Source organism: Dicentrarchus labrax, unplaced genomic scaffold, assembly GCF_905237075.1.
Source record: "Dicentrarchus labrax unplaced genomic scaffold, dlabrax2021, whole genome shotgun sequence".
NCBI classification, from domain to species: Eukaryota; Metazoa; Chordata; class Actinopteri; family Moronidae; genus Dicentrarchus; species Dicentrarchus labrax.
In genome coordinates, this window is record NW_026136710.1 from 15141432 (window position 1) to 15169095 (window position 27664).

At 39.0% G+C, this 27664-nt stretch overlaps 1 protein-coding gene across 1 annotated transcript in view; it reads left to right on the forward strand.

Annotated features, from left to right (window-relative positions):
* Window positions 1–27664, forward strand: part of LOC127370789 (matrix metalloproteinase-17-like) — an 80310-nt gene that overhangs the window by 34040 nt on the left and 18606 nt on the right. Inside the window, exons 2-4 of the mRNA XM_051413153.1 lie at window positions 10675–10807; window positions 11734–11869; window positions 25292–25578. Coding sequence (XP_051269113.1) covers window positions 10675–10807; window positions 11734–11869; window positions 25292–25578 — 556 coding nt within the window. The remainder of the gene's footprint in view (window positions 1–10674; window positions 10808–11733; window positions 11870–25291; window positions 25579–27664) is intronic.

Here is a 27664-nt window from a genome sequence, read left to right on the forward strand (position 1 = left end):
AGAGCAAACAAATTTTATTTCACAGATAATGTAGCGAGAAATAGAACAAACAAAACCTCCAATGATTTAATACCCACTTTAATACCCACTGACAAATTGTATGAGTATATGAGAGAGGCTGAGGAGCATAGAGAATGTGTGCATGTGCGAGATGTGAGAACTATTAAATTATTGCAGAGCAAAACTGAGAATATTGTGTGGATTGATTTTCAACTCCAATTATATAGAACTGTGGATGAAATACAAACTGGATTTGTTGTTTGCTGGAACGGAGTGTTTTTTGGAGCTGAATCAAAGACTTCAGAATTGCATTATTAACTCTGGTGACTTACTTGTTCCTTTGCATTTTCTTCGGGGATGTTTAAACGGGTCAAACCTGGACTGACGACTGCATCGGTTCCAGTAATGTTTTTAAGTAGATACCTTAAGTGGCAATATCCTCTAATGGAGTGGTTACTAAGCTTTTTGTCTTTCCTCTTTTAAGCATAAATCTCACAGGGTGCATGTTGTGCATGATGTTCTCTATTCAGATTGTTTCATTTGAATAGGGGGGGGCTGGAAGATGTGAAACTATCCAGTATTTCAGATTAACAGCAACAAAAAAAATATGTTTTTCTTATTACTGTATCTTGATAATCACCTGACCCCTCCTTTTTGTCTTGCAACCCATAAAGAAGATCCCAAGGTAGCTGTAAGTGTAATAAAAAGCCTTTAATATTGCATGGCTACAAGTCTTCATCAGGGTGTTAAGGTAAAATCCAAAGACAGACGCTTTAATGACATAAGTCCCGACACAAATGAGTTGCAGGGTATCTTGTGAACCCTTTGGGGGACACTCAGGCTGGGAACTATTTTTTTTAATTCATAAATGTGTGGAAATATAGCATACCACATGTACCCTTTACACTGTAAGCAATGGTATCACATCACCTTGTTTACAAGTGCCTAATGCCTTTGTCTATGTTTTAACTCTTCATAGATTGAAATGACCAGTGTGTAGGTTTTAATGGCATGGTGAAGTTGTAGATTCTAACTAGCTAAATAACCTCTCACCTTTCAAGGGTGAAAATGCAAAAGGCCTTATAAGAGCCAGTATTAGGTTTGTCCGATCTGGGCTACTCTACAAGCAAGGTGGGTAAACATGGCGGATTGCGCATTAAAGGACCTGCTCCCTCTGTAGATAAAAACGGCTCATTCAAAGATTATGGAAACACAACAATTCTTATTTTCAGGTGATTATACACTAATGAAAACATTGCCATTAGATCCTCCTAAATGTTACACACTAGACCTTTGAGTTTTGAGTGTGAACTAACCCGTATTTATACAGTACATTCTGCAGCATTGTAGCAGAGTGTTTTACAGCCATCCTGTGAAAAGCAGTGCATAATTAAAAGTGTACCATTTTACCGAAGCAGTGAACAGTGTGCAGAGTGATGGGAAATAGAATGATGTTATATAATCACAATCTTTATCAGTGAATGCTTTGCTGTTCACTGGAGATGTTTACGTTGACTGCTTTTACTAATCCTTTTGAATTATGTGTTATCGTTGCATAACTGTCTTACTGATCTGAGAACTAAGTTCGTTGATGTGTTTGCACACGTTGGAATGTGATTGACCAAATATAATGACTAATGCAAATGGAAAATTTGGAAAGAACTATAAGATAAATTAGTGACTCAAATGAATAGGCATAAATGAACAGATACACTGTATAGATTATATTATTATATTGCAATATCTTTCTTTTTGAACACGTAAATAGTTAAAACATTGTTGTTTAATCCATTGATTTTGTGTGTATTTATTTATTCCACATTCTTTCATCTTTACCCTGCTGTTGCAGAAGTTCCTCCGAACTGCTTCATCTAAATTCATCATACTAAATTAAAACAACTGGGGGAGATCAAAGTGTCTCATTAAGAGTCAGATACAAATCCCACAAAAAGCAGCAATATGTCAGACAACCCCACTCTCAAGACACATCGCACAATGAATGCAGAGTGAGTTTCAACCAAATCCTTTTAATCTATACTGCTTTATCCTGCAGATTAACACTATTTTAAACGAAAGAGAAGAGAAGTTTGTGAAGCACACATTTTTTTGGAAGGCAAACTACCAATTTCCAATGGTACCCAGTTCCAGATGTGCGTCAGTATGTCCCTGTGTCTGCTATCTTTACATCATGCCACATCACATCCATACCTACATTGTCTGCTACTCTTTGTTGTTGTCTGAGATCTACTCTCCCTTTTGTCTATCTGACTCCTTGACCTGTGAGCGATAAGGAGGACCAGCTGACAAGATTCTCTTTATGTTTCTGTCTCGCTAACTCGCTCTTTTCTCCTTCAATCTACCCCTTTTTCCACTCCGTTACTTCTCTCTTTCCCCCGTTTCTCTGTTTTGTAGAGAGACTGATTCCAATCATGTTCACTGACTGACCGCATGTCAGGATGTGCAGGAGCAACACCGAGTCTGTGAGGTAGAGAGAGATGGGATGAGAGATGAGATAACCAAAGTTATTACAATTCATCCTGAGGCGGGAATGTGTACAAAATGTCACAGCAATCTGTCCAATAGTTGCAAAGACATTTCACTCATAGCCACAAATGGGAACCTTACGGTGGCCCTAGAGGAAGAGTCAAGGGATCACCAAAGTCAGTAGGATTCATCCTCTGGAGAACATTAGTGTCAGTGCGGAACTTCATGGCAATTCATCCAAGAGTTGTTGCAATATTTCAGTCTAGACCAAAGCGGTGGGCTGACAAACCGTCCAACAACGCCATCCATATTGTGAGCAATGAGTTGGAGCCATATTAGTGTACAGAAAGAAAGTGCATTTTTCCTCATTTGTTGATCTCAAGATATCACTCTCAGCCCTAGCTATGCTTTTGCTTGATGACCCCTTATATCTGGTTATGTCAAGGAATCCATCCATCACTTGATTAAAATATCCTGTTAAGATGATTGGTCCCTCCAAGACTCCTTCGAAAAGAAGGCAGGCTTCACTGGTGCATTCACGATAAATGGTAAGCCTTTAACATTATTGATCAGTGCCCATTATTCTGCCAGCACTTTCATCATTAAACTTTCTAAAACAGACCCAAATGAGGTTTTGTGTTTATCAAACCCCAGAATGAAGTATGAAACCACCTTCTTATAAACCTCAATTATTTATCCTTAATGAATTCCACATTGGTCTATTATTTAAGATATGGTGAATCTGTAAACCCTTAAATCTGTCTTTTTAGTACAAATACCCTCCCTCTGTTGGCTTGAAAAGCGGCTGTTAAAAAGCTGCAATAAGCTTGTCATACCACTTCAATAAGAAACATGTTTTCACACTGGAACAAAAAGTATATAGTATTATAAAACCAGTGTGACTATAGACTCTCCCAACAACACTCCCCCTTTATTGATTAAAGACTCCATAAAGGTTAGTTTTAAAACACACACACTGACTTTTTCTACCTTGTTCTAAAAGACGATATATATCCATTTTTCGGAAGGTCAGATGGAATAAAGCCGATAGGAACCATGGGAAGCACTCCATGCTCGTGCTTGTGCATCTGTGTGTTATTCACACAGCTCACGCTTGACTCACATTTACACACTCCCTCTCTCGCTCTCTCTTATGGTGTGTGAAATCATAGTCAGTGGTTTGGTTTGATGTTTACAAGGCTGTACAACAGAAGGCTCCCTTGAGGATGAGTAGATCTTAAGACTCAAGAAGCCCTTTTTCATCAGAGGTCTCCCTCTATCTTCCTCAGTGTCTTTCTCCATCTTTTCCCCCATGCCGTCCCTCACCTTTTCCCCGCCTTGTGTGTCTTCTCTGAGTGAGGTGTTTTTGTGGGATTAAGCTCTGACTTCATTTTGCTTCCGCGCACACTCTCGCCCGCACATACATGCTGACACTCTCGGTCAGTCACAGTCGCTGTACAGTCACCTTTCTGAGCAGCAGGCAGTCCTGACAGTAAGATAGATGACTGAGTTTGGGATTCTTGACAGCTCAGAACAATGACCTTGCTCTGTGTCCACAGACAACACTTTTTAATAAACAACCCTATCACCAGACAGAACATATTTTGGATGATTCTGCAAAACTTCAGATTATGTTCAATGACAAAGTTTTTAACATTCAGTACCAGCCTTTTTTTTTGTCTCGACCTCCACAGTCTTGATTTCCCGCCTTGTTAAACAAAGGTCACACTGGCTCCTACAGTGGTACTGAACGTTGGCATTGGGCGTAAATGCAGAAATGGTGAATATGAAGATAACTTCTACTGGTACTGGAGCGACTTGCAAGTGAGTGATGTCTTTATTAATAGTTAATTAACAGTGAGCTATTCATCACTTCTTTGTAGATCAGTAATAAGCCATTCATGAGGGCAACATTTGGGTTACCGAATTCTAAAGAAAAATCCAGTTGACTCCTCCTCGAGCATAAATTACTTTATGTCTTTTTCCGTAACGTGGATCTGTCTTTTTGTCAATGTTCACAGAGACTCCAGTCTGTAGGATAGTTCATACACTTCACTCGTAAACCACAGAATTGTAGAGCATGATGGGCTTTGCATGATCAAACAAAGTTTTCATATCACTCGACACTTCTGTCCATATTCACACTCCATCCCCCTCTCTCGTTCATCCACATGAGCTCTCTCTGTCTCTGCTTCCCGTGTCCATGCTTGTGTATGAGTATGGCTTCCAGCAGATAGGAGTAAAGGTTCAGTCCAACTCTGCTTAAATTAGCAGGCGCGTTTAGATTTTTTTAGGTCCTTCCCTGACATTTTGAGCTAACAGCTAACATTAAGTTAGTCGGACTGCTCGACCGTGCAGACAGCAGCTGCACACACGTTACTTTAATTGGGTTGTGGGTTGCCAGGTTACAGCGACAAATGGTTTGAAATTGTATTTAGTGCATGGATTATGTTTCATAGACGACCTGGCAACTTGGGTAACATCAGACAAATTCTGTGTATGACATTCATGCATGACAAAGTTTGAGTGTCTGTGCAAGTTACGGGAGTTTCCCCAGAAGAAACAGCACAACAGGAGGATGCTGGGAGATAGTGAGAAACCTGGGAAAAACAGGAGTGTTGGTAACTACACTAACCTGCTAAACATCAATATGTACAGGTACAAGTACAGCCTCACGGACAGGCAACTAACTCCCAACATGGGCTTTTCCAACTCTTTTATTCATTAAGAAAGCTCCTGCGATGAAAAGTTAAACCCTTTACCATCTGGAAAATGGCAGTAGGGCATTGGGACCGAAATACATATAACTGAGACGGTTTTACAGTAAAAATGTGCACCAACTACATAAAACAGTACCAAACAAATCAAAAAATGTTGGTGTTACTGTATGGAAATAATGTGCTTCCCTAAATTACCTTTATTCTGTGTAATGTAGCAACAAAAAAAACCCACACAAGAAGTGGTTAGATGTAAGAATGAGCAGTTTTTATTAATCTCTTGTACCGAGTAATAATGTGTCAATTATCCCTCTGTTTACCTCTACATTTCTCTCATATAGCTTTTTGACGGCACCTTGTCAATTCCGTTGTTCTTTTTTCTAGTCTACAACTTGGAAAAGAAATAAAAAGATAGAAACTTTAAAGCCGACCGCAGCAGAGCAACTGAAACAAGACAGCTTACTACAAAGAGAGGTTTGATTGTTCAGGAGAAGAACTCACTAAAGTGGCAGCCGGCTCGGCGGAGTATGTTTACTGAATACATTTCTCTCATTTTACGTACAACAATATGAGAATTCTGGAGTGTTAGACATCATTTTGTGCCATTGTTTTCTGTGTCTGCCTGTCTTAATAATTCATGATTAAAGAAGACTGGAGTCTCAGCCATCTGCGTCCCCCCCGTGCTACAGTTAATTACAGATTTAGAGAGAATAAACTTGTACAGGCGGCTTCAGTTCTTTCATCATATACAGTGTTTTCTCTCTCTGCATGGGAGCGGGATGTTTGCCCTCTCTTTGCACTACCTTTCTCTTTTCTTCTTATTGTTTTTGCGATCCAGTGTAATCAATTGTGGCCTTTAATGCCTTGCATTACACTACTGAACATTTGCTCCAAGGCATCTGAGCATCGGCATTGCATTACAGTGTGATCTCCGAATTAATACGCTCACAGTGGTTTACACATGCTGCTGACTGTTGCTGTGTGGTTTGTCACATACTGTACGTGTCTCTCCACTGTTTTAGACACAGGCTACCACTATACAGTACTAATAAATGAGATTGTGATATATTATTTTAATATGTGATTTTTGCATCATGTTCTATATTCTATTTATATTACATCTCTATCTTAATATAGACAAACACTAAATACCATGAATTAATCATTAGTTAATTATTATATAATTATTAATATAAGTCTGGTGCACACTTTTAACATAGACTTGCTGACTCTAATGCTATTAATCACACTAGTGTCACTTTAGCCATAACACTGTTATTGTCTCCAAATGCTCTTGATATATAGTTTAGATGTTTACTCTTACTTTAATTTTATATCCCTTTTATTATTTTACTTTCTTTATTTATGTGTACTTCTTGCTGTCCTTGGGCTGCTGCACCAACCAAGGGATCAAAAAAGGTTTATCTTATCTCATCTTAAACTCATATCTTGCAAAAAACTTACCTTTCCAGTGTATTTTATATGGATTACACCCATTATAGTTATACTTAGTAGCAGATCACTTTTACTGTTTTGTCTTACTGTTTGAAAGTGGATGCTGCTGCAAACGGTATTCTTTGTCTGTTTTCATTATTATTTTATTAAATTTCTACTTGCTGGTTATTTTCCCATTTTGTATGTCCATCAATGTTGTAATGCATGTCTGTGCCTTATGTAAAGCGCTTTGAATTGCCTCTGTGTTTGAAAGGTGCAACACATATTTCCTTGCCTTTTTCTCATTTAAAACTGAGAAACACATTATGTTTTATTGATGCACACCAACTGGTGTGCGGAAATTTCTCAGCTGTTGTCAAAAAGTCCACTAACACATACAAGCCTAGTGTAGTTGTATATATAGTATTTCTTTTTTGTTTAGTTTTTTTCATCTTGCTTTTGTGTGAAGCTCAGTCAGTTTTCTGTTCTGATATGCAGACCTTAGCTGATGTAACATCCATAGTCTTCTATTCCGGACCGTATACAGTAAAAAAATATATATTTCTACTTAGCAGTAGTTCAAGTGTTAGGAAACTATAGCAGCTGCAGGGTTGTTATTCTATAGATGACCCAGTGCTGTGACTGCCCTGTGGATGGGAAAACCCTGACATGGACAAGGATCAATATTGCCTTATATCATTACTTTTCTTCTTCGCATCCTGCCAAAATGTTCAGTATGCTGACATATCATTCAATTGCTCAAAAGCGGTCCGGTTGGCTTTTGAACCTTAAAGTGCTTAGCTAGAACCTCCAGCTCAGCATAACCTGCACCAGAAGCCCAGTGCCTTTGACCCAGACCACACAGGCTGTATTCAGACGTAGCCCTTGATGCTGCTCAGACTTTTATATCAGCTGTTTCCTTTTACCTTTCCAGTTTTTCCATCATTCATTTTCTTTATTCTAATTTTTTCTGACATTTCAACCTCTGGGTGTGTGATCATATACTTCTAGAATGCTTCAATCATAAACCTGCCCTCATTCACCCTCTACATCCAAGCCAGGATTCAACCACCTGGCGTGAGCGCAGGTACTAAAAGCACATCATCACATAGACTGCTACTTCAGTTTTATTAGTAAATGAAAAGAGGACCGTCACCCTGACATTTATCAGACAGTAAAATAAAAGATAGTGTGCATAAACACAGGGCATATTTATTTTGTAGACATCAGATATATAATGTAATTCATTGCTCGTACAGTGTGTTTACAGTAAACAAGAACTTTTGAGACCTCCTCCCTGCCTATTAGTGGACATTTACACAATGTAAACGCTCATACAGATGAACACACAGACATGATTACCTTTGTTCTGGTAAAGGCTCCTCATTTATGGTCTTACACTGGGTTTCTTCTTTTAAAAAGCGGTCATTGACTTTGAACAAACGTTTACCCTGATTGTATTTCCCACGCATTGTCTTTTGCTTCAGTTTCTGCGAACAGAAACAGACCATTTTTGTTGATTTCCTTTTTATCAGATAAATGCAGACATATTTTCTATTTTATTTTTGAAAAATAAAACCCAACCCAACAATGAACCTCTCTTATTGCCTAAGTTGTTATTCAGGCACACATCCTTTGCCCTCTGCTTCCTATTTATTACCAGACAAGAACAGTTTCTCTTCCTCATCATCCTGGATGACACTTGGGGTCATCTGTATTCTGCGAACTTTCCCTATCTGCCACGAAGCCAAGGATGAGGGGGCAAATATCAGCACACAGACAGCTTTGTAACAACTAGTCAATTATTTAGTTAATGGAATTTTCACAGTGTTGTCAATAGAGAACAGTTGCCTTGCTATCGATCTGTGTCACTCGTCTCTGATGAGTGTTGATCAAAAACTCATTAAAAACACACTTGTCAGAACGGCTATCAGATCATGGAGGGGTGGAGCTCAGATAGATGGAGGACAGAGAGAACAACAGAGTGACAGTGAGAGAGAAAAAGAGAGATACAAAGAGAAACCGACAGATTCGGTTACAACAAGCAGGAGGGCGGATTTGGCTATTTGGGACATATAAGGATTGACTCGAAATTAAAATGAATCTTTCAGGAAACTAATAGTGTTCAGTATCAAACTGACATAAGTTGAATATGAATAGAATGTTTCAAACCATATTAGGAACCAAAGGAAAGACTCTTCACACAAAAGACCCCTTTTTAACTAAACTTAATACGCGTTCACAACCGTTCCAGACAAAGTTTACAAGTGCAAAAACACGCAAAACGAATCCAACGGCAATAATATGCAGGAAACTGATGAATAGGGCCCTTCTTACAGAAGACATTTTGACATGTCAAAGAAGGAAAAGCACAGGCGTAAGTAATAAAATTAATGTGCTTACTGGGAGATTTAAACAGAATGAAGCCATCATTAATGTAATTAGTAACACCTGTGGTTTTCCCACTTTAATAAGTCAAAATGTCTGCTATAAAAAGGAAGTATTAGTCCAGCTGATAGGGGCGCCAAATTTGAGGTAATATGTTCACTTTTTCATAAAAGCATGAAACTCGGGGGTTTGGGGTCCTTGAACCTTTTCAGAAACGGCAGCATCGCAAAAATCGTGGCAGACATCACGGCCTTTTTACCTTCAGCTATAACCAAACTTCATCATATCTCCTGAACCAAATATGATGACACAGAATAAGGGATGTCTACCTCTATGTTTTTGTGGTCATGTTTTTGTGGTCAAACATCATGAACTGTTCAGGTGAATAGTTGAGAACCTAGGCTATACTTTATAATATTATGTCTGTTGCATGTGTGTTGTGTTTAAAAGCTTAATCCTTTGTTCATTTACCCTGACAATACAGTGACTGTAAAGAGTAGAACAATATTCAGTATGACTTTCTCCACACTTTGTATTAGCGCTGTGTCAGCACTGGAGAAAGGTTTGGCTGAACACATTATTATTCTGGTGTAGGGGAAAATTGCTCTGGCTTGTTTGTATTTCTTTAAACCAATTACAATAGTGTTTCCTGGGAGGCGCTAAGACCAGGATTATGTCAATATCAGTGACGCTGCTGCAGTTAGAAGATGTGCAATATCAGCGTGTAGGTTGCTAGCTGGGAGGTTGTTGTTGTTTCACGTAGCGACAGGGATTGTGAAAACTGTAAAACGCAGATAGCACAAGGGGAAGATAATTCTGACTGAAGTAGTCAGCCAGTGGCAGGGTTATACCCACAGCCTAGTTCCTGGGAGTCTGAAAAATATGACCCTAAAAAAATAATAATAATAATAATTCAGAAACAGGTTTGTTTGTCTGTTTTGTTGTTGTTGAACCTATTCTTCATGGTCTCCTTTACAGTCTCCTCCACACTGATACAGAATTTTGCACTTTAATGAGGCCTTTTCTCAATATGCCCAGCAGCCTTTCTTGCAACTACAACTTATGAGTTCAATGATGGACTTTCTTTGTGAAAAAAATTGAAATTAAACATCATGCATTTTTTATCTTCACACTTGCATCATTAATTTAGTTACTAATAGCATACTATTGCTTTTTTTTAATCTCATTTGTGATGACTTTGGCTATGCGTGGGTCATTGGAAAGCATAGTTTAATTTATATACAATACTAGATAACGTTACAGACCTCCACAGAAGACTTTACTACCTTGTCATAACAGGATGAGAACAGGTGTTACTGGTAATGTTAATTATGTGGGTTTTTTTAAGTGTCCCAGTAAGCCATGTCGAAACATCTGCTGTCTAAAAGATCTTTTTATTGGTTCATTTTGTGTTGAGTAAGTGTCATTTTAGGAAATGTGTGTGTGTGTGTGTGTGTGTGTGTGTGTGTGTGTGTGTGTGTGTGTGTGTGCATTCAGACTTAAAGCTGTGATGTTACTGTGCACAGACACACAGTATCCACAGACAGTAAACATGAACAGGTGTCAACCTTCTCAGGAGCTTTGGGATACTTTGAGTCCTTGAAATGCCTGTGATGACTCTTGAACTCTGTGTCTACTGTTTCCCTTCCAGGACTGGCTGAGTAAGTTTGGCTACCTCCCGCCCCCTGACCCAGTGACTGGTCAGCTTCAGACCAAGGAGGCCCTGACCAAGGCTATCAAAGCCATGCAGAAGTTTGGAGGGCTGAAGGAGACCGGAGTCTTTGGTATGTGTGTGTGATTGTGTTGAAAAGGAAGGTTTACATTGTGAGAGAGTTAGAGAGAGAGAGAGAGAGAGAGAGAGTGAATATTATTCTAATGGGGAAGAGAATATAAAGTATAACCTACAATATAATGCAACCCAACCAACAAAAACACAAAATTACGGCTTCAGAAAACTGTCACTGTGTTGAATCAAAATCCTTCTGACACAACAACCATTGGAAAGGTAATATTTATTTCAGCTCTTTTGTATTGTATTGCACAGATGAGTTGCACCCACATACACAGACGCACACGGCAGAATGACAGCACCGCATACTATGTGATTGATAACAGCGGTGTACAACAGAATAACAGTGTATTGATTTGTGTACCTTCTCTAACACATGCAGTACATATTGTCAGTTTCGCTCACACTCCACACAATTCTCTTTCAGCAAAAAATATCATTCTTTATTACCCACACCACTATCTCCATCTCACATGCACAACTGTATGATACTGTGTGTGAATGGTTTTAAGGGACTAGGGTACTGGGTGTGTGTCTGAGCAAGCATAATGTATGGCCTGAACAGTAGTGTGTGTGAGAGAGTGTGATTTTGCATGTAAGTGGGTATCGTACAGAGCATGTATGATTTATGGCCACTCATAACCTCCTCTACATATGAATGCATATGAGTACATATAGTATGAGTTACAGCTACTGAAGCAGTCATTTGCAAACAGGTGTTGAACCGTAGTGGTGTATGTCTTCCACTTTTATACATTCTTTTTACAGCGTGTTTATGTTAAACATAATCTGCATTCATTGTCTTCCAGTTATCATAAAACTAAAGTACTAAAGATATATTTACGGTGTTATATTAATATTAGGTTTAATTTATGTACCTTCATTAGTCTGTATCACAATTACCTCTCCTCTCCTCTTCAGACCAAGCCACACTGGGTCTAATGAAAACGCCCAGATGTTCTCTGCCAGATGTGTCTGAGACAGAGGTGGTAATGGGCCGCAGGAAACGAGGCCTGACTCCTCAGAACAAATGGAATAAGAGACATCTATCCTGGAGGTAGGGATACTTGAAATACACAATGTGTTACGTGCTGTAAGGTCACACCTAAAAAATAAAGATCTGTATATCCAGAAGTCAGTGTCACAGTCATTCACCGTTTGCATCTGTTTAAATGCTGAATGCTGAAGGGTCCTTCACATAGATGGACTCTGAATGGGTTCCTATCCTGGTGTGTTTTTGGTGTCTTGCTGTTGCTTGGCGACCACATTATAAACTATGAGTAACTTAGTGTATGTGCTCATGTTAACCATGGCACTCAACAGCAGCTGTTTTCAGGTCACCACAAACACTGCAGTAACAAACGAACGACTGATATCGGAAAATTGATTCTCAAAGTCATCAACAAAGATTTGCATATTCCCCATTGATTTGATTTTTGTTTTTTACGCCGTGGTAATATCTGTTTGTAAGATCTTATAGATTCTCAGCAGAAAGAGTTGCAAATATAAGTTTTATTTAAAGTTTGATTTTTGAGCTCATTTTTCAACTAAAGAAAAAAAATTCAATATTCTCTGTTTGTGTATAAGCAGTGTTTAAAGCTGTTCAAACCCATGGAAAACAAGTAGAAAAAGTCACCTGCTTCTGCTGAAAATGTACCCAATTCATCCTATTAGGCCGGAGGGAACAAATCACTAGAATTATTATTATTTTATGTATAATATTGTACAAATACATACTACAATGTTTTATTGTTTGTGTTTCAGTTTTCAAGTTAAGGTTACTTAAGTCTAATACAATTATTTTCAGTCCAACTCAGTACATCACAGTTTATTAATATTATTATATTATTTGTTTCACATACATACAAAACACATCAAGGGGATAAAGAAACCTGTAATGGCTTAAATGAACACCCAAATAGACATACCAAATGTAAAATACAAACATACAAAAAAATCACCTAATCATTACTTTAGTGCAGTGCAGGAACTCATAAACCATCACCTTCACGCAATTGTATACTCCATCTGTGCATCCTTTGGTAAATTAGATAAGTATCTTCCTTAAGGTGCAAATCGTTTGGTTTCTTCTGGATCAATTTTGGCTCAGAGGAAGAGCATTTTGTAAAAGTGGCACGCTTGTTAGAGACACCTTAAAGAAACTCAGATTATATAGGAAGAAACCAATTCCTTTAGTTACATATAAAATGTGGAATGAGTTCAAATTCTTGTACAATTGCAATGGGAGCACAGCATGGAATGGTTCCAGGTCCACTACGTTCTACCAAAGTCTTTTGTATGATTCCGAAAGATAAAGGCTTCATCACAGAGTAATTCCACAGTTTATACTGTGCATGATAAAATAATACTGTCATGTTAAGTGGAGCTGGACCATCTGTCAGGGATACAGCTTAGTGTTAGACAGCAGAGGAAGAGGCAGTGAAACATATGGTTGGCCTGTGCTGATTCACACACACTATCAGGGGCGATTCAACAAGAAGATGATCTAAGCTGGTGTGTCGGCCAGTTTGTGTGATATTTGTGTACCCATGGGGTAAAATACTTACACATTGATACAGTAGATAATGCACACACAGACAAACATTTAGAAAAAGATCACGCACGATACAGCAAACGTACAGCCACACTGTCCCCTCCCACATGGGGCTGGATTTCTCTGTTCGCTCTCTCCCTGAGGTGTTTGTAAAGGCTCACTGCCTCTCAGTCAGCCATTAGACACAAGTCTTGACAGTCAGACCACAAATTTTGATTAATTTTTCCCACTGCTCTTTTTGCCCATTCATGTGCAGTGACCCCAGATGTCATCCAGCAGTGTTGTTGATGAGAGGAGTCAGTCTTTAACTTGTGTTATGTGCGGTGACACAACTACCTAATCCCAACCTCAAACAAAACAGGATAGGTGCGTGGAATATCGGAATTGGTTCGCCACTTTGGTCCATCCTGGGGGAGTATTTGTGCTTTAGGATGTAACCACTGTGAGACAATCAGAAAATAATGTTTTATTTCTCTGATTAATAATTTGTCTCACTACCGGCGCTCTCTCTCTCTGTCGTTTATTCACACATGTCTTTTCGTCTCTCTGTCCCTCTGTTTGATTTGGTCTGAATTGGCCTTTAGTCTTCTTAGAAATCCAGTGACAGTTGACCTGTGCATTGCAGTGCATTTGAACCACAAATGTCAGCACACAAGGTGACAGTTGATCATTTACCCCCTCATAGTGTATTCCAACAAGCCTCCACAGCTCTTTTAGATTGTATTCGATGTTGATTGCTCAGCCAGTGTTACAATATAGGATGTTTATAGGAAGTTTTGGAGTTGCAATTTTTATAATTACGCATGGGAAAAAAACTACTAAATATTATGATTACACCTCAGGAGAGCTAACAGCTGCAGAATTATGCAAATTAGACATTTTGGCAAATAAAAAAATGCATGAAAACACAAGAAATATACAGTAAAGCTGATTTGTGTCAGTCGATTTATGTAGCAACCACAGCAAACACTGCTCTGCAAAACACGGTAGGACTGTACTGTCATCATTTTTTATTCCGTTTTGTTCCTCTTATTGCAATGTTGTAGTGTTAAGCTTTTTTTCACCAAGTCTAAGTGGTTGAATTGCTTTTGTTTAGATGAGGAGCAGGGTGTTTACAGCTGACAGGTCAGTTTAGCGGGGTGTTGCTTTGCCACAAGCTGCAGTGTGCACCTGACAGCAGGAACACTCTGAAACAGACAGGTAGGCTGTGAAAATCTTGGCTATACTTACCGTTTATAAAGAAAGAACATTTTATTTGCAAGTGTAGACACAGCGCTTGGGTTGGAGCTGGTACTGTAAACTACAAGCTGCATTTATGAATGAGGGGTGTTTTTGTTTGGTTTACCAAGATGACGCCCCTACAATATCTATATTTGGAGTCATCAGTAAGTCACAGTATGTACTTATAAGTAGCAGAATGCATGTGAGCACAAATCAAAGATAGCAGTCATCTGTTTGATGACAAGTACTGATTAAATAAGTACCCGAGGAAAGTCTTTATCTCGGTCACCCCAGCCCAAGTTAAAGGAGAGTGGGGCACACAGGCCAGATGGGCTGCAGCAACCTGCGGAGGGATAATGAACCCAGGAGGCTAGTAGATCTAAGGTAGGAAAGAAGAAAAGCAGAATAAAGCGAGATGCAGAGGGAAAGCAGGACATCAGGGCACTGGAGGATTGAAGAAACAGGTCGATAAGCAGGAACGATGGGAAAGCTGTGGGAACACGAGGGAGTGAGGGGGCTGCAGTAGTTACAGTAGAAGAACAGAAAATAAAGTAGAGCTGGGACTGAGAAAAGATGGTGAAGATGATGAAGCAGCAGGATGAATATGAGTTGTATAATGTTGAGTTAAGGATTTAAAAAAACATGTATCCGTCTGCTTCTTTTCATTGATCCACAGAAATGTTAGAGATCTAAAAAATATTGACTGGTTGGTTCACAGATTAACATTACAGTCTGGTTTCTACCGGAAGTTACTAGTTACTTAAATCTGGCATTTTCTAAACTAATATTCATTGGTAATGCAGTTGTTGTGTCTTCAAAGCATCAGATTAATTAACTATTTATATATGATTAATTATGAGATATATTTCCACATCCTCATACTGTACTTTCCATGTCTCTTTTTTATTTTTATATACTGTCTAAACCTTGTTACCACCACACCCTTTAACTAGGTGACATTGAACAATGGAAAAAAATGTTTATATTGGGAATAGAAACTATTTACAGTAAAGGTATTTCAAAAAACTATCCTTAAGTTGAAGGGAATAATCTTACAATTACATTACCTGTCAACCCAAGAACACTAGTGGATCATCATCATGCTGCCCTGACAATAAATTCCATCTGTATAGAGATATTTCACAGCCTGTGCCTACCACTGAATATCAGTTATAAATATACAATGGTCTTCCTCTGTGTAGTCTCACTAGAATTAACCAGAAAAGAGGACCAAACACAGACAATTAAGCACGAATGACCAACAGTAACAATAACAACAAGCAATCTTAGGCTGCAGAAATGAGCTAACAATTTTAAATAAATAAAAAGCAAAGCAGAAAACACAGAGATGTACAAACAATATAAACTCCACAGCAGCTGCAGCCACAATCACACATGCACAGCTTTTTACACATACCATAGCAAGGCTGTGTTGCTAGGCAACGTTATTGTACTCACCTGTCCGACGTCATTCTGTGAGTCTTGTGTACTGCTATTCAACTTCTTAGTTTGACCATTTTCAGTAAATATTATAACTATTCAATTCAATTCAGTGTTATTTGTGTAGCGCCAATTCATAACTAAAGTCATCTCAGGACACTTATAAATAAAGCATTTAGTACTAATTAGTACCAGTGATAAATAATACCTGTTTAACATTGTCATGTTAGCATTGTAATTGTGAGCATAGCATGCCGACATTGACATTGATTCTTAGTGTTGTTAAAATTTAATTGGCAATGTTGTTAAATTATTTACTTCTACAATTTCTGCAGCTACACTATGGTTAGTTGTGAATGTGCTTATGTCAGAGAAAGAGCTATAGTTGTGGCCATGTTCCCGGGCAAGAACATGTGAAGTCTACCTAATTAGCATGCATGAATAGTTCTACATTCAGTAAGTTCATATTTCGGTTTCCTCTGACATTCACAGGATATTTAAAATTGGTAGAAAAGAGAAAGAAAATAATCTGTTAATGAAACTACTTCCTAAAAACAATCAACATTGAAAATTGGTTTCTCACGGAAAAGGAACCTCGATCTCCTGTGTGTAAGTCCTGTGTTTGACCCGTCCATCCCTCCAACCTCCTCACTATGGACTTTATACTGCGTACTTTCTTGGCTGGCATCAATATTGCCCCCTGCTGGTACTTATTTTAACCCAAACTAGAATCTTTTCATTAAACCAACCAAACTGCCCCTCGTTTTACACATCGTATTTAACTTGCGTCATGTATGCTACATTTCTTAGTATGTTCACAGGTACAATGTTTTCCTCAACAGAAATACCTCCAAAGAAACTATGGTTAAGGTAGGATTAAGGTTAGGCAACTAGAACACTTGGTTGTGGTTTGGGAAAGATTGTGATTCCGATTAAAAAAAGACAAGTCAGGTCAGAAACATGAAAGTCACCCCGGGTTTCCATATCCTAACTTTCTGCCTCACTACATGAAGGGCTCATTACTTCCTCCACTGGCACCGAACATTGCCACTGGACATAAATTGTGAGGAGCAGAATCGTCTGATATAAACGTATTTCCCAGGGATGGGCTGGTTCATCCAGCCAGGATCAACCGAGGAGAGTAAGCTTCTTTAACACAGGGCTTTTGCTTCCCTGCTCCACACTGGTTTGCAGCAGTAAAAGTAACAGACCAGAATGCTCGAGGGAAGAGTTCAGAGGGATGAATCCCCTGTCACTGAGGGCAGGATGGTTATGGCTTGTTGATAACAAATTACCTGGTGACTTTGTCCCTGTGGCATTGCCTTGTTGAACTAATCCCCCGACATCCACCTACTGGAGCCCTTCAGTCTGAGATACAGAATTTTCTTTTTAGGTCAAGATATGATTGCAAGAGGGCTCTCGTAAGGTCCCAGCTGACCTGGAAAACTGTGCGGCAGCAATCCAGCATCACACTGCACAGAAACTGTTGTACAGAGTCTACATCTGCTTGAGGGGACCAGCATGCACACTGCTGTGAAGACCTGCTGTTTTATGACTGGAACATTTTGCTTTTTCTCATCACTCGCTCTTGTTTCCTTTCTCCTTCTCTCCACCCTGCTACTGCCAAACGACGACTGCCAATCACACGCCTTACGATGCCTTCAGCTCGGCCCCACTCGGCTCTGTGAAATAAGGCAGCCTGTCTATTCAGTCCAGTAAAGCCACCTTTCCACTTGCCGCTCTCAGCCAAGTTTTACTGGGAAATTGAGATATATAGAGCTTGTCTTTTTGTAGATTTTCTTTCAGCCCGGAGCTGCTGCCAAGAAACAGATGGTGAATTTATTGTGCTTTTATTATAAACACTTGAGGATTATTTTTTGATTTCACATTCAGTCACATTCTGAGAGGTTTCCATATGGTATGGTTTATGCAACATAGTAAAACGTTGATATTCTATATAGAACCGCTACTTCAGGAGTGTTTTGGGGTGTAATTTAAAGAAAGTCTTTTTTTTATACAGGCATTTTGTTTGATGTGAAAAATGTATGGCTCCTTTCTTGCTTCTTTATAGACTTGCTTGCCGTTTTGTGAGGTAGAAAATTATCACTTACACACATCCACTGCCTTCTCATACAGAATCATACACTTTTTTACTTCTGTTGTCGACTCCAAGGTCTCTGTGACGCTGATGCCACACAGAGAACATTTTGCCCCATGTGCACTAACAGAGGCCCTTCACTGTGTTTAATACTTTCAGGTCAGTTAAAAGTTACTTGAGACGGAAAACACCTGTATTAAACCATGAAATGTGGACATTTTCTAGAATTGTGTTGAAGCATTATCCCAATATGAAAAAAAAGCAATGGTTTGTAATTGGAATGTAAGTTTTCCAACTGAGATTTTAACCAACCAGAATTACTCTGACACAACATTGCGTAATAGAGTCTGTAATGGCAAAACTAATTTCCCTCCTCATTATAAATTTATAACATAGTTTGGCCTTTCAGGGATGGTTTCATAGACATTTTCAGTAAAGCACACAGTCGTTCTAAAACTGAAAAAGATCCCAACTCCCCACAGCCATTCCACGTTCATGATGACTAGAAGTTGTATAACGCTAAATAATTAAGTTGTTGGTGCTCTTTTCCTGTCATTACATCCATTATGTTGATTGGAGGTTCATCTCACTCTGTTCAGGTGTGATACGCAGCCTAGTGAAAAGACGTATTGTGTATTATGTATGCATTTGAGGCTTTATTTGCCATTCTTCCTGCCCTTCATGAACTGTTGGGCATTGTGATTTCTTTGTAGGGGGAGTAGGAGTAGGTTTCTAATTAATTTGTCCAAATAATGCAGAACACATAAAATGCATTGCAAAACTTTGCCCTCCTCTTATTGATTAAACGGTAAAAAAAATTTTTAGCTGTCTCCAAAACCTGTGTTTATATCCATTTAATGGCTATTCATTTTTTTACAACTTGGTAAAAGATTTCCTTTTTAGTCAAGGAAAATTAGGAGAGACTAATAACCCTCACAAATCCAATATCTTAGAAACAAGCATACCCCGCTTTAAAAGAAGTCAAGTAGTTTGTTTCTTTCAAATTAAAAGCAAATTTTTATCCACATTGTGATTACCCCTGTTGGAATGGTATCTGGAAAAACACTGATTTTAGTGTCAGTCAAAAATAGAGGCTTTTTTACGTGTATCAAGTCAATTATTTGGTGGGATTGAACCCAGATTATAAAATGATAGTAGATTATTAAGGACCGAGCCAGCGACCGCTGGAGGTCCCTATTGTTTTTGCTCGATTTCTTACCTATTATTATTTTTAGGCCACTTGGACTGCGTTTTTGCCCCCCTGAACATATACGAAAACTCAATTTTATTTGGCAAAGTGGTCAGGCCTCGTGAAAAATTATATATTCTATGTGTCACTTTCAGGTCGGCCTCTAGGTGGCGCTATTATCATAAAAAGTGTGTTTAGGCTAATAACTTCTGCATAGTTTGTCGCACATTCAAAAAACTTATATCCACGCGTTCGGTGAATGTAGCTGAATCTTCCTATATAGGCCCTGCCCACTTCCGCCTATGATTTTTTCCGTTAGAACGCGAAATGTCCTTAAACTACTTTTTCGTGTTCCTCCTACACGCTTTGTCCAATTTGCACAGAATTTTTCACCTAGCACCTGGGGACCGCCCTGGCAAAAAAAGTAATTTGAACATTTTTGAAATTTCAAACAATAAGCACGCTATAAAATTAGCACTTCCTGTTGATTTTTCGTCAAAAAAGGAAGTGGACCATTTCTCCACATTGGTTTGTCCGATTGACACCAAGCTTGGGTCCATAGTTCCTCATGTCTTCGTTGGGGGCAGTGCACAATTTCAGGCCATCACCACTAGATGGCGCTCTTAAAAATGAAGAAGTTTATATCTCTGCAACGGCACGTGTGATTTAAATGAAACTTGGTAGGATGCTTGCCCATGGCTCCCTGAGGCTCACCTAAAAAGGAAAAAAAATCACACCACTAGGTGGCGCTCTGGTGGCAGTGTAAATCACTGTGCGGAGACCGTAATAGTTATGAATTGAAGTTCACAGGGCACGTGTAGAGTAGTGCCTGAAGCTCACATACCAAAAATCGTGTGTGTCGTGTGTGTAGCGCCCCCTACAGGATAAAAAAAACAGCAGCCCCGGCGCCACGTTTCACCGATATGTACGAAACTCGGTAGGCACGTGTAACATGCCGAGACGTACAAAAAAGCCTCTTGGACCAATACCCGAAACCCCACAGGAAGTCGGCCATTTTGATTTTCATTTTCACTTTCGGCAAACTTTTCGCATTCTATTTGAACGAACTCCTCCTAGGGAATTTATCGGATCTACTTCAAAATTGGTCAATACAGTCAAAAAATGGTGCTGATTAAAAGTTGTGCTATTTGTGCATGTACATTAAAGGGCGTGTCCGTGGCGTGGCATCAAAGTCAGCCATTTTGATTTTTTTTTTATTTTCTGTGATTTTTCGTGTTGTATTTGAGCGAACTCCTCCTAGGGAATTTATCGGATCTACTTTAAAATTGGTCAGTACAGTCAAAAAATGGTGCTGATTAAAAGTTGTGCTATTTGAGACTGTACATTGAACGGCGTGTCTGTGGTGTGAGGTCAAAGTTGGCCACTTTGAATTCTGTGGTCATACAAACTGATTGAGAAGTTGAGCTATTTGTGACTGTACATCAAACCGCGTGCAGTGACAACTTGTCGATTTCAGCAGATTCGCCATAAAATAGTACTCATAACTTCAGTGTGCAATGTCCAATCTCCAATAAACTTCATATATTCTGAAACAGTTTTGCCCTGAACACGTCCTCATAACTTCAGCGTACGTGGTCCAATCTCAATGAAACTTCACGTGTGTTATAACAGTCCCGCCCTGAACTTGTGTACATGACAATATTAAGACATAGTGATTGCGCCACCTACTGGCAACAGGAAGTAAGCGCTGCGTGGCAATTTTGAGCTGATTTACGTGAAATTTCATGTTTTGGTAACGACGGCACGTGATGCGGCCACAGCACGCCCCGAGTTGCGTGGAGTGTGAGGTCCCGCTCAACGCTGCTTGCAGCTTTAATAGTAGATTATATTTGATAGTTCATTGTTCCTTTGCTTAAAACAAATGACAAATATAAAACAGCAAGAATACAAATTTTTGTATTTGCAATGCAGGAGTAATCATCATGAGCACTGTGACTTACACTGACTTGCACCTTTCATCTCTTTGCTTGCTTACCCTCTCCCATCCCTCCTTCATTCCCATCAGCCTATAACAATGCCCCTTTCTCTTTCCTCGCTTTCTTCCTCAGGCTATTTCCTCCTCTTCCATCCTCTGTTTGTCAGTTAAGCACCATAGTGAAAGATTCACAGTCTGCCCAGGACTGCCTGCCTCAGTAGTGTCAGGGTGTTCTTTGATGTAAGCAGTTCTTTATGGAGGTATTATATTTGATTGATGTGGAAACGTCTGACAGTACACTCTGTTCTCAGATATTTATTTGTGAGTCAATGATGCACACTCAGGAGCTCTGTTGCTGCTAAACAGCCCTCAGCCACTGAGCCACTGATGATTCCTGCTTTATGCCGCAGCTAGAAACTCTTACATCTGCACTTTTTTTTTTCTTCTGCATACTGTGCAGGCTCATGTGCGTATCACTTTCTAACTGCTCATCAGTCACGGTCATGGAATTTCAAGAAAATATACATGATCATACAGCCATCAGCTTAAGCCACAAGTTTAGTCTTCTAGACGTGAGCTGACTCAACCATGCAATGATATGACCTTTAACTCCAGTATTACCCACAAAAACTTAACCACAACTTTTTTGTTCCCCTGTAACGACAGTCTGTTCATCAAAAGTTATGTAAAAACATTTTGATATAGTTCAGCCAACTAACTAAGTTGGAATGGATTGATATAAATACATAACATTTTTTGTTTGGTGGGGGGGGGGTGTTGGAAAAAAAGAAAAAGAAGTTTTTTTTTTTTTTTTGTAAAAAATATTTTCTTATAATATTATTTTAATTTTTTATTTTTAAAATTTTTATATCATCATGCAAATCATTAGATCAAGTAAAAATAATGCATTATGGTAAATCATTTATAAAACTTAAAAATATATATATGTATAATAAATAAAAGAAAAAATATTTAACTAGTGCCCAGCATGTTTTACATTTCTCCAAACAACAGATTTTTTTTCAACAGTAGACAGAAATGTGTACACCTATTATGCTGCAGTGTTTTTTGTTTAAATCTCTTTTCCTTTAGTGGCATGGAATAAAATTTTCTGAAATTGTCACGACACACAGTTTTTCTTCATAGTCTGTGTGCGGGGAAAAAACAGTCTTACATTTTTTTGACAGTAGTTCACAAGTACATAAAAAAAAAAACTATACTGGTGCAGACTTCATGAGGGCAAGCTGTTTAATAAACATCAGATCTGAACGCAGTTGGTCACTTGATTAAAACATAATCAATGAGGTTGTTAAAATCAGGGTGTTATATTGACAAACTGACAAGATCCCTGGCAGGCTCTGTAAAATTAACCAGATTTAAAGGAGGCACCTCCCGGGATATGACAGCTGGTTCATTTTTTATGCAGCCATAGTCGCCTGATGTAAACAAAAGCAGTTCCCTGGGACTCCTCAGTTCATCTAAGATGCAGGGCAGTTCTGACCTTGGTGGACTTACCTACAATTACATACACACACGCAAGCTGACACACACATTTGGATGCACGTACATACTTACACAGTGACAGAACCATGCACTCTGCCTCTCCATCTATCTCCTTCATCAACAATCACCCAAACACACACACACACACACACACAGACACACACACACACACACAAACACACAGACACGCACAATCACCCACTCTCGTCCGTCTGAATTAGGACTAATAAGCAGGTGAATCGTCTGTGGAGGTTGAGCCATTAGCGGTGACCTTGGCTAACTGTGGTTTGCAGTGAGGGGACACTCTGGCAGTATGAATAAGTGGACTGTACAGGCACATTTTTGTGAACAAATCAACACAGGAAGAAAAAAAAAAATCATACTTACTGTACACCATAGCTCTCCCCACAGAGTAGGTGATCTGATTAGATTCTGTGACTGCATAAATTTGCATCTAGATGAGGTAAAACTCATTTTCAAACTATCACATATTGCTTTACGTTAACGTTGCTAATACCGCCCAAGTGTTTTGTGACAACATGTTGACATAGGCATATTTGCTAATTAATACATTAATTAGCCGCACTAATGAACTCGATCGCATCACTCGGTGTGTTAAAGACGTCATGGTAACAGCAGAACAACAGGCAGCTAAAGTCACCCTCAGCAAGGAGCAGGCTGAAACTATGGATGTTAGCAAGCCACCACGATGACCTTGAGAGGATATTCTTTGAAAGAAATTAGAGATATGACAGTTTTTATAATAAAGGGCTGATGCTCATCTGTTTTATTTAATATATTTATATGCTGAATCATGAAAGATTGTTCATAGGACTGCTTTTTTATGTATAGCTTTAGTCATGACTATAATAGTTAGAATAATGGTGGTAATAGTATAGTCTGACCAACTTAAACATGCAATAACAATAAACTGTCACAGAGAAAAATGTTGCATTCCTTTGGAGATGTGTTTGTGTCCATGTGGCAAATGTAAGCCTGGTATTCACTCTCCTTTTAGCTCAGTTTTGTTCTCCACCAATTGCAAACCACTAAGTGCAAGAGTTTGTTGAGTCTGGATGATATGATCAGACGGAAAATAGTGAGTTTTTCATAAAATTCAAGAAAAACTCATATTTGGTTGTTCTAGGACCCATTATCACTGAGGTAGGGATTATTTTAACACAAAGAAGGAGGCGGACAAGAAAGCTTACAAAATCAAAGAAACACTGAAACACAAGAAAATCAAGCATATGCTGTTCAAACATACATCATATGACCTCACAAGGTGTTGAGGGAGAGAAAAATAACTGTATATATGTACGTATATGTCTAACAAGATTGAGAAAGAGAGAAGTTGAAGAAATGGATAAAAAAGTAAGCAGTGACGAACCAGAACAAAACTGAAAACAGAGATAAAACAAGACCGAATGTGCATAAGTGTGTGAGCTAGTTTACGTGCGACTTGAGAAGTGATTTGAGAGATTAAAGAGATGTCGCTGGTGTGAGCTCCTCTGGCAGGTGTTCAGAAGTTTGACATTGACGATAAAGGTCCGGACAACCTCAGCTATGAGCTAAGTCGTTGGAGCAGCTGCTGCTCTGGCTCATGTGGGGATGAAAGGTCTGTAATGTAGCTGGTGGCGAAAGTTGTTGTGACTCAGAAGTTATCCTCTGCTGTAAAAAACATCAGCAGGTCATCAGGATACGGCTTCGAGACGGGTGAACAAACCTCTGAAGAGGTCTAAACACTGCTCGCAACATCGCAACAATAGGATAGTTGTATTTATTTATCTTGTCATTATGTTTCCTTTTTGCCTTGGCTCTGGCAGAGATGATGAGCTGATTTTGTTCCACAAGCTGTTTTTCTAAACTGTTAACTATCTAAATCACGTTTGTTACATTAATGATCCAACCACTATCCATTAATTGTAAAAACAAGTTTCACCGGGGACTGCAGATAAAAATTCTGTTGACACATTCAAGAGTTCCTAAGACTTCCTAAATTGTGTGCCTCATTTAACACTCATATGGCTCTAACATACTGCACTATATTAGACTTTTTTTAACTTTCCAAACACAAAAGAGAAAGTTCTTTATTCCAGTTTCAGTGAGCCTCAGTCAATTTTTCCAGGCAAACTGTTGTAATCAACTATGTCAAATGTGCTAAAAATTCACCTTTCTATTGGCAGCAAAAAACTGACTATTCATAGCTCTGTCCCTTTTTAATACAGAACTATAAAGGGCACCAAAGTCTCAACAAAATAACAAAAAATGTTGCTATGAATCATGAAAGATATTATCTGAAAGGAGACAACTTTTTTGTTAGTTTGACTGAAAGTGGCAGTTAAAAGATTGAGTGGGAGGATTAAGGATGAAAAAAGATGTTTTTATTCATTTATTACATTTTATTTTGGGGTAATGTGTTATGATACAAACATTTAAAGGGCATATTCCTTTTTTGTGAGTTGTGCTCAGGGTATGTGTAACATTGTCCCTTCTTCTCTTATGTAACGTATCTGTCTCCTCCCTTTCCTCTCTCAGAGTGAGGACCTTCCCTAAGGATTCGGCCTTACTGGGCAGGGACACTGTTCGAGCCCTAATGTACTACGCCTTGAAGGTCTGGAGTGACATCGCACCTCTTAACTTCCACGAGGTGGCAGGAAGTGATGCAGACATTCAAATCGACTTCACTAAGGCTGACCACAATGATGGATATCCCTTTGATGGGCCAGGGGGAACTGTGGCCCACGCATTTTTCCCCGGGGAGAGGTTCACAGCTGGGGATACGCACTTTGATGATGATGAGGCGTGGACCTTCAGATCTCCAGGTGAGGATATTTGCTTGTAAGTGTCAAGTGTTGCACTCATGGGCTTGAATATGCATGTATTACATTAATTAGTGAAAGGCAGTGTGGGTCTAAATCAAAAGAAGGGTAGAAGATGGAGGGATGATGGGGAGAAAGGATATGGAGTGTTATTCAGGGAAACGTCTCTCTAAAACTTTTCTCAGAGACTCCCAGAGTACTATAAAGTGAGGAAATTGATGTGGAGTCCGTGTGTAGAAAACTTAAAAAGAAAAAATTTAAAAGAGACTGAAAACTGTGTTGAACTTGCTCGCTGAGACTTTTTATCCAAAACTAGAACGCTGACTGTATTTTGGAGCCAAGCTGTGCTTCTACCCTTTGTTCACGTTCCAGATTCTATAATTAATATTTAATATGTTAGAACTATGAATATAACATACAATGGCTTCAGATGCAGGACTCAGTGTAGTGACTAAAGGGGCGGTGATTGTTATCACAAGCTTATTAGGAGGCATAAAAGGCTTTCATTTCCGGACACTGCCATAAACAAACAATTTACTCTAATATGCCACTGATAGCCATGGATTCTTGTTTTTAGCAATTAACAAAAGAAATTGAAGTGTTGACTTAAATCGATCCCCTTTGATTGTCAAGCGATGCCATGGTGATTTGACAAGAATTGAGTGTTTTAAATTTCTTAACAGATGACAAAAGCACCATATTTAGAGCGTATTAAAGTATTTTTACCTGACAGAAAAATGTTTTCTTTGATTTATGGCAATGAAGAGCTGAAAGGAATATGTCTCTACCAGACCTAGAAGCAACACTATAATCTGAAATGTCAACTAACAGCTACTCCAATGACAATCGATAAAAGCGTGATTTGAACACAGTGACATAGTGATGAGATTTCCAGGGTTGCGGACATGCTGTTTGGTGCCGAAATATCAGTCTGTCTTTGTAGTGAGGAACGATGTGTGGAAGTCGACTTACTTTACTCAAGTACAATTCTGAAGTGCTTGTACTCAATTAGAGTATTTACATTTTTTATACTGCTACCCCACTACATTTCAGAGAGAAATATTGTAAGGATAAGTACTTTTACCTTTAATACACGTTTGTTTTGATGCTTACTTTACTTCAATGCAGGATTTCAACTTGTAATGGAGTCATTTTACACTGTTGTACTGCTACTTTTACTCAAAGGTCAAGTTTGACAATTTTGGGAAATTGTTGTTTTTGCTTTCCCATCCAAGAGGTTGATGAGAAGATTGTTAATAATAAGCTACCAGCAGCTGAATAACTTAGCTTAGCACAAATACTGGAAACAGGGGGAAACAATTAGTCTGCCTCTGTCCACAGGAAACAAAATCAACAACAAAATGTATGGAGTTTTTTTTACCATGGGACAGAGCTAGGCTTGCTCTTTACACCTGTTTCCAGGCTAAGCTAAGATGGCCAGCTGCTGGCTGTAGCTTCCTAATTGATGTAGAAACTTGTGAGTGGTATCAATCTTCTCGTCAAAATCTTTGCAAGCTAATAAGCATATATAACTTTTCCTTTATATAAAGGATCTGAATCCTGTGATGCTGTATGATGTATGTGGTGATGTATGACTAGTATTAGCCCCATGCACTTACAGTTTCCATGTCAAGAAAAGTTATGCTTATCCACAAAACACTGTCATGATTGTAACTAAAACCTCAGGATGAAAAATACTTAAGCTCATCGTGGCTCTCAGGCCCTCTATGCCGTCCTTCCCCGTAGAGATGGAACTTAAAGCTTGTAGCGGGGGTGTAGATGGTGGTGACTGTACCAGCTGGTGAGTCTATGATGCAGCCAGGGCTTGTGTTCATTTCCATTCTCTGCTTTTGCCCTGTTAAAGCTGTGAGCCATATGTTACAGAAGCTCAATCTGCTCCAATTAGACCTCACAGCAGGCAGTGGCAGGACAAGATGGCATGATAGTAGATTACTGAATCATCTGCATAAATAAGGGTTTGGTTAATGGCGGTGGGGCGGTGGAGGAAGGAGGGGTCAGGAGTGTGTTCTTGTCTTTATGACCCCAATCTATTTCTCTATTCCAAAATCAAAATGTCCAACATTACAGA